This window comes from Lolium rigidum, chromosome 7, assembly GCF_022539505.1.
Source record: "Lolium rigidum isolate FL_2022 chromosome 7, APGP_CSIRO_Lrig_0.1, whole genome shotgun sequence".
Lineage (NCBI taxonomy): Eukaryota > Viridiplantae > Streptophyta > Magnoliopsida > Poales > Poaceae > Lolium > Lolium rigidum.
The window spans coordinates 325,746,979-325,755,390 of NC_061514.1; the positions used below are offsets into that span (position 1 = coordinate 325,746,979).

General features: G+C 52.9%; 1 protein-coding gene across 1 annotated transcript; it reads left to right on the top strand.

Moving 5' to 3' along the window:
- Positions 1-2,787: 2,787 nt before the first annotated feature.
- On the top strand, positions 2,788-4,491 carry LOC124674331 (probable aquaporin PIP2-6). The gene is made up of 3 exons (XM_047210368.1): positions 2,788-2,900; positions 3,063-3,874; positions 3,996-4,491. The coding sequence occupies exons 2-3, from the start codon at positions 3,143-3,145 to the stop codon at positions 4,113-4,115; spliced, it is 852 nt and encodes a 283-aa protein (XP_047066324.1). The 5' UTR covers positions 2,788-2,900; positions 3,063-3,142; the 3' UTR covers positions 4,116-4,491.
- Positions 4,492-8,412: the final 3,921 nt, after the last annotated feature.

The window sequence follows — 8,412 nt, forward strand, 5'->3', positions numbered from 1 at the left end:
TGGCAGTCTGGTGGCTTGGCTGAGTTTTCCTATCCTCTTCATTATTTTGTTTCATGAAGTGTTGGAGTTTTGTTTGCGCATATTACATAGTGTTCAAAGTTTACACGGATGGGTCATGGTAACATGTGTTTTTTCCTGTTCACGCATGCATGCATGCATGAGTAGCAAGACAGGTAGCACACAGGAGTAGTTGAAAACTGTGGACCGGAGCGTACGCGCGCGGGAAGAGCTTTCGAACCTGCATATGCGTGCAAATTGAACGGGAAGTTTTGCGGTGGCGGGCCGGACTTTGGAATCGCTCGAACGATGTGCGCGGGACGTCGATAGATCGATCATCTCTCTCCGACACAGCCTTGAATGCAGCCGGCGACACTCCGCGGCCGGATTCCCGTTGCCGTCCGTGCACGGGAGTGGCCGGAGCGCACGACTCCTCGGCCGGCCGGATTCCCGTTCCGTCCTTGTACGGGATCGAGTGGCCGGAGCGCACGACGCTCTCCAGCAGTAGCCGTTGCACGCTCCACGGAGAGCTGGGCATCGCAACGGCATGCAAAGGGTGGCCGGACGACGACCATCACAGTTTCTCCCTCGTGTTTCCTCTTGGCCCACCACCTCTCCCTGGATCTATCCCTGGAGCCTGGCTGCTCTGCGTCTTCGTAGGTTGTACTTATCCTGCCCGGCCTGCCCCTCCACTCCTCCGCAGCCTTTACGCACAAACACGCAAAAGCCTGCTGCCACGCGCGCATCATGGATTCGCGCGCGCGAGATAGATAGAGATCTACCCAAAGCAAACCAACCGTGACATAGCTCGATATATAGGGGATAGATCCGTGGAGGTTTTCACCTTGGACTCTCGCACGTACGGGCCATGGACGCAGGAGGTAAAAGATATGCATGCAGTGACCCTGAAGCCTACCTCGCTCACTCCACGCATGCATGTACCGGCCGCCTCTCCGGGTTCACGTACGTACACGCAGACGCAGGCGCGATGGGGGTCCAGCCCGGCGACGATCGGAATGGGATCATATCCACGCAACCGCTCCAACTTCCGCCGCTCGCTCATCCTCACATGCATGGCCTCGCTGTGCGCGTGACCCACGCTGTTCCCCGCTCCATCGCTGGCCACCCTTCTCGTCTCCTCGCTCCTCCTCCTATGAATCAATCATGTTACCGGCCGGCCAGTACCTACCCACCGGGCCTGCCTGCCTCCCGAAGGAATCACTCCGTCATGACGACAAGCCACAACGAGTGAGTGAGTGCGGTGCCAGGACCATCGTTGAGCAAATCCGCGCCCGCATCGTCCGGACTACATATACTACGAAATTTACCTGTTTTTTTCCCACGACACTTCTTGGTATAAATATTCAGAATAATTTCTAATGTCAAATTTCAAAAAACAGGTCCCAAACGACTTTTCTTTTGTGTGACATGGACGAAGAATAAGTGTATTCACTACATATATATGTGATTTTCCACACACCAGTGTCCACAAATGGAGCCCCCTTCAGCCCGAGAGAAAAACGCACATGCGATTAGGGTTGTCTCGCCTCCCGTCAGCGGCGTCATCGATCTACCTCGCTTCTTTTGGCCTTCGGAACATGGAGGCGGGTTGGATCTCGGGCCCCGTTGAAAATAGGGCTATGTTCGGTCCCTGTCGGAAATAGAGCTATGTTTTCCTGGTTTTGCGAGGCGGTGCTCAGGTGGCAGCGGTGGGGCCTTGTCCAATAAAGTCTCCTCCTTTCAACCCCATCTCAGTGGCGGCATCAAGTAGCTTGGGGAGTGGTGCCGTTCTCGAGAACTTATTCTATCTATGGGGATTTCCGGATCGTCGAGGAGCTTCATCATCGACGGTTATTCCTTCTTCTTCTCCGGAACGGATGTGGTCTTCTCCACTCATTAAATGTAGCTTGTCCTCCATTTGGAGTTTCCAAACAAGAGAGAGCCTATATATTGGGAACTTTGACATAAATGTATCCCAATTCCTATAATGTTAGTTTCTGCGATGATTTGAAAAACGATAAATGTTGGGGTTGTGACGTCTACTTGCATGCTGACATGAACTATGTGAAAGATCAATGGCGAAGCAGAAACTTGGGCAAGAAGCCACGCCAAGCATCTTACGAAATAGAATGCAAAGAGAGTAGGGATTTTGTGCTTGACTTCATTTTGGTTGGTTTGATTTGTGCTTCACTCTCACTTAAATAATGGAATACTGCAATTTGCCTCCATATGAACCTACAAAAGTATTTCTTTATATGATTGAACCCTTTTTAAAAAATCTAAATTGAAGGATTATAACATGGATGCGGCTAGTTCTCAGTCGATCTAGAATTAGTTTAATTCTCGGTCACCAATTTCGTGTGTAATTTTTGTGCCAGTGGAAAAAAAAGATGTGCAATTGCACACCCATATGTAATCACACACCTATACGTAATTCTCATGTGCACGAATCACAAAGTAACTAACTGTTATATTGTCGACCTAGAACTAATTTAATTCTCGGTTGACCTAGAACTGGTAAAAAGGTTATGACATACTGTACTCAGTATAATCTTTTATGCGTGGCTGCGCTTGCTTATTTGTTGAGCTTCCCTTATTTGGCACTTGGCAGGTAAGCATATTGGATAATAGTGACATGCAGAAACATCGATCCCGACAGCCAGTTCGATCGCGACTTTGCAAGGCTGGAAATAAATGACCTGCCACTAAAACTTCAATGATTTACCTACCCAAAGCACAAAATCAAGCATTATCTCATGCATAGTAGGAACAGAGAATTCCCTAGAATATATAATCTGTATAGAAGGCTGAAGCAGGAAGCTGAGAACTCAACAAGTAAACAAGCTTGTTGGTGACCCGCATTATCCATCCATCATAGAGAAGTTAAGCAACACAGACAAGAGGTAGGGGCAAAGCATGCATGGCTGTCCTTGCGTGGGCTCGTGCCACCGATGCACACCACCGTTTCCTTTTACCTTTCATTACTACTACTGTGTCCTTTCGCCATTAAAGACAGCGCCGCAGCTCAATAAAACCCCCCCTGTCCTGTCCTGTCCTCCCTCCAGCCACCACAGAAGAGAAGAGAGCAGAGCTTGAGCTGAAAACACCGTAGCTTGGAGGAATAGAGCTCAAGGGAGAAGTAGCAATGTCGAAGGAGGTGAGCGAGGAGCCGGAGCACGCGCCGGCGAGGAAGGACTACTCGGACCCGCCGCCGGCTCCCCTCCTTGACCTGGGCGAGCTCCGGATGTGGTCCTTCTACCGCGCGCTCATCGCCGAGTTCGTGGCCACGCTGCTCTTCCTCTACATCACCGTGGCCACCGTCATCGGGTACAAGGTGCAGTCCGCCACCGACCAGTGCGGCGGCGTGGGGGTGCTCGGCATCGCCTGGGCCTTCGGCGGCATGATCTTCGTCCTCGTCTACTGCACGGCCGGCATCTCCGGGGGCCACATCAACCCGGCCGTCACCTTCGGTCTGCTGCTGGCGCGCAAGGTCTCGCTGCCCCGCGCCGTGCTCTACATCGTGGCGCAGAGCGCGGGAGCCATCGTGGGCGTGGGCATCGTCAAGGGCATCATGAAGGACGCGTACATGGCCAACGGCGGCGGCGCCAACATGGTGGCCACCGGGTACTCTCGCGGCACCGCCGTGGGCGCGGAGATCGTGGGCACCTTCGTGCTGGTCTACACCGTGTTCTCCGCCACCGACCCCAAGCGCAGCGCCAGGGACTCGCATGTCCCCGTGCTGGCGCCGCTCCCCATCGGGTTCGCCGTCTTCATGGTGCACCTCGCCACCATCCCCATCACCGGCACCGGCATCAACCCCGCCCGGAGCCTCGGCGCCGCCGTCATCTACAACAAGAAGGCGGCCTGGGACAACCACGTAAGCTAGCTGCTACCTCTACCACCACAGCTCCTCCGTCTCTTGTTCTTCTCTTACAAGGAAATCGTCTTACAAGAAGCTAACTACCTTTGCATGCATACTCAACCACGTACGCGCGCAGTGGATCTTCTGGGCGGGGCCATTCGCCGGAGCGCTGGCGGCGGCGGCGTACCACCAGTACATCCTCCGGGCGGCGGCCATCAAGGCGCTCGGCTCCTTCCGGAGCAGCCGGAGCAACTGAGGGGGCCGGCCGGCCGGTAAATTATTGCAACGGTCACCTACCAGTACCCACCGCGCTACAGCAGCTAGCGTCGTGGGCGTGGCCGTGGCTCGGTATAGGCCTAGGCTTCTGTTGTTGGACCATGTCAGTGTTTGTGCATGTGAGTGAGAGAAAGCTCCCAGGGAGCGGGGACACAGGCCAGCCAGCTGGTGCATTATTCGTGGATCGTCGTTCTCACCCTTCAGTTATTTCCCGTCGCTGTTAATTTACTTATTAGTTACTGGCCGTGGTAGTTTCGAATCTATCGTGCTGTATGAATTATTGTTTGGTCGATGACATTGTGGCACGCCTGTAAACCCGCTGTGAGAATTGAACATTGTCTGATGCATGCGTGCTAGCTTGTCTTGTCTACACATTTCATATTTGTCATGTAATCATGTTTATCTTATCTTGCACCATTGTCATGCATGCGCACCATCCGGTGGGTAGGAGCCGGAGGGAAAGCTAATGATTGGTTTCTGGAGTTGATTAAGGGATGTGGTCGTTTAGTGCTCAATGTGGTGCCCTAATCAACATACACATAGGGCCAGTTTGGCTGCTCGCCAACTCATTTCTCGTACCATCGGACCAAAATAATTGTGTATATGATTATCCTTAAAAAACATTCTCTGCACAACACATTTCTTAGAGTAAGCTAAAGTGACTAAATCTTGACCCGCTAGGCACACTTGCTAGTTCCGAGCGATTGCTGGCCAGGAGTTGGTCATGGAGTGGTGTCTTGAGCTTGGTCATGGTTGTTTTTGGACCTTGAGTGGGTTTGGCCCTTCGGCGAGAGTGGGCGTGGTCCCGTGAAGTTGGTGTTATTATATGGTTTTGATCGGTTTTTCGCCAATTAACTCGGCACCTTTTTCTAAATTAATGGATAAGACAAAACTTCTACCTTCATTGCGAAACAAATAAACCCTCAATTTTCTCAGATTTGGATTCTCCCATATAATATTCCCCCGTGTGAACCGTCAATTCTGAAGATGGGTCTCTTTTAGAAGCACCACCATGTATCTCTCTAATATAGTATTATTAACATTGAGGTTGTTTTTGTCACTATCCCGTGTAGTTGGTTGAAATTCCTAGGACATCCATTCCTCCACTCTTGAGCTTATGAGCAAGAAACTCTAAAAAAATGAGTCATTTTTGGTTGGAGATGGCGGCGTTCTACGCCGCTACCTTGATGAAAGGCATCGGCGTGCAACGACGAGTGACCACTCATGCTGCTCCGGGGGGAAACCCTATGATCTGGTTTTACAGATCGAACGACGGCGACACTATGGTGTTGTTTCTCTCTTGAGAGCATCGTTTGTGGAGCAATGCTGGATGTTAGAGGCTAGAGGAGGAGATGTCAATTCATGTCTAGCCCACCGGTGGTTAGCTGAGTCATGCCTGTTTGGTAGGTGCCACGCACGACATATCTTCCATTGTGGCATCGACAATAGGCCTGGCACAGACTATGTGGATCTCTGCCCTGAATATGGACCTTGATGGTGGCAACGACTTCTAAAGCAAGGACATAAGGTGCTCACCAAAGATCTACTAGACTGGTTGTGAGCCCTTGTTTTCGTCATAGGGTGACTCACAGCCCCGGCAATTAGCTAGTGAGAAGTTGTTTCTGTTTTTAGGACAGTTTTGGAGCCCTGGAAATAAACTAAGCTAAAACCGGTTAAACTGTCAAACCTTTTTTTTTACCCACCCCTAGTTAAAGGATGTAAGAGCATCTCCACCGGCTCGCCCCATAGCGGCTACAATAGCGATTTTGAGATCTGACGCTTTTTAGGCCACACCGGCACACATCAAAAGTAGCCGGTCAGTTTTGGAGCCCAGTACAATCGCCGGTAATCCCATGCTGGCCCCTTCGCGGGAGGTGCCGACTGGGCGCGCCGACACTCTCGTCCACGTAGGATTTCGCCCCACGGGGCCCTCTTCGCAGCCAAACGCGCCCATTCTTCACCCGCTCTGCCCCCTCCGGATCCGCCTCCCACCCCTCCGAATCGACATCGCCGTCGTACCCACCTCCTCCCTAGTGCCTTGCCTACCATGAAACCGCCGCCCACCCATGATTCATGAACTTGTTGAGTTGCAATTTATTTGATGCTTGTATGAATAATTTAATTTATATTTTTAAACTATGTGTGTGAAATATTTTGTACGGTTAAACATTGTAAATTATTGTTGAAGTGGTTGCAAAATGTTAAGATAAGGAAAAGTAAAATTTGGGGGCCGGCAGAATATAGCGCCCCGGTGTGACATTTCCTAAAGTAAGGAGCTCTTGTCGGTGCGGTCTATAAGGCACTGTCGACTCCTATTTCGGACGCGGCGGTAGAGATAGGTGGATTCAATTAGATCAGGTTGGTGTGTCCCTCCTATTTGAAGAAACTAGATGATACCCCGCAGGTTGATACGGAACATATAGGTATATACTATAAATAAAAAAACTATAAAACTAAAAGTAACATTGACATTATGTCCAGAATATAAGATTTAACAGAATATTTATATAGTACCTTGTCATATACGGCCTGAGAGTTTGAAAAAAGTTGGTACTATTGACTCAATGTTTCAAATTGAGACATTTCAGTGAATACATCAATTTATTTTAGATAGAACACTGAGGACTAAATATCTAGCTTTGGCGATTATTGCATTCAGGGAGAGGCGGAGTTCAAGTTGTCGTCCTGGAAAGAATAATCAAGCTCCTGCTTGAACATCTTCGATTGATTCTTGGCAGACCCCTATTTACTAAATATAAAGAAAAAATAATATTGTTACATGTAGCTAGTCCATAACATCGGTGGTCATCAAGTAGCAGACCTAAAACAAAGCAGGGGATTGTTGCAAGTTGACAGCAAATAAGAGACTGCAAGAAAACGGCGATATATCTTCAATTCAAGAAAATGGCATACGAATGATCAAAATTCTTCGGCGTCCGTCGCGCGGTCACCACGGAGGAGGTAGCCATAGCGCTGGAAGACGTCCACGGTCTGCCGGCGGGAAGCTTCTCGGTGCACTGCCACCGCCCTGAGGACTTTCTGATCTTCTTCGCGAGGAGAGAGGATCGGGACAGGATGCTGGGTGATGAGGTCATCGCGTCTCCGTTCTTCCGGCTGCTGCTCAGACCATGGGCGCGCCGCACGCACGCCGTGTCTGGCGGCCTCTGTGTGCACGTCGAGGTCGAAGTGGAGGGGGTGCCGGCCAACGCTTGGAACCTGTCCATGGCGGAGGCGATCCTGGCGCCGGCGGCCTGGGTGGAGCGGCTGCACCCGCTAACGAGGTCCCGCGCGGACATGGGCACTTTTCGGTTATCGGCGTGGTGCCTCGACCCCACGCTGATCCCGAAGGAGGTTGATCTCCACATTGTGGAGCCGGATGAGCCACCGTCGCTTGAGGACTTGGCGGCGCCGGCGCAGGCGGTCGTGCCGCCACACATCAACATGTTGGCTTATCCGCTGATCGTCCATGTGACCCGCACCGTCGAGTTCCGCCGCAACGCTCCGAACAGCAACGCCGGCGGCCGTGCACACGATGGTGATGGGAGCACCCCGGCATGGCCAACACGCCGCCAATACAACTACACGCGCGGGGTTCCTGACACCCTGCCAGGGAGCGGCGGAGGCGGTGATCGCGAGGCATCTGCTTCCTCCGGGCAAGGTGGCGGCAGCCGCGGTGGCTCCACGAGGGTCCTGTCTTCAGGGGCAGTCGTGGGTGCGCCGGCGGCCGCGCCATTGCAGCGGAGCAAGCGGATGAGGCGTGGAGGGCGCAAGGTCCGTGAGCTGCGGGCACGCGCCGCTGCACAAGCCGCCGGTGATGGCGCTGACGTCGGTGAGGCTGCCATTGGCGCCGTGGCTGAACAAAGAGACGTTGTGGAGAGCGCACGAGCGCCGGCCGTTGGAAACACGGAGGAGCTGGCTAGGGCTGCCGAGAGCGCCATTGAGCCGGACGAGCCGGAGGTTGCCGTGGGAACCGTCTTGGTGCGAACGCCGGCGAGGAGCGCCGCCACCATATCGGTCGTGGGCGCCATGGATGCGCACGCACCGGCTGCTTCCAGCGCCAGGGACGTGGTGGGCGCGGTCCACAGGCCGATGTGGACGGAGATGGACCCAGTCCATGCACCGGCGCTCCAGTCGCTGGACCTGGTCGCGGTCAACGATCGGTCCAAAGGAGCGGGCTGCGTCAGGGTGGGGCCAGTGGAGGGCCAGAGGAGGCTGTTGGGCGCGCCCGAGTCAGCTTTGTCGGCGCCGTTGGACGGATCTGGTCCAAAAGGGACGGC

Excerpts from the sequence above, each read along its gene's own strand:
- LOC124674331 (XM_047210368.1), top strand. The coding sequence starts at position 3,143 with ATGTCGAAGGAGGTGAGCGAGGAGCCGGAGCACGCGCCGGCGAGGAAG. Across the intron at positions 3,875-3,995 it reads AGGCGGCCTGGGACAACCAC|TGGATCTTCTGGGCGGGGCC; the intron begins GTAAGCTAGCTG and ends GTACGCGCGCAG.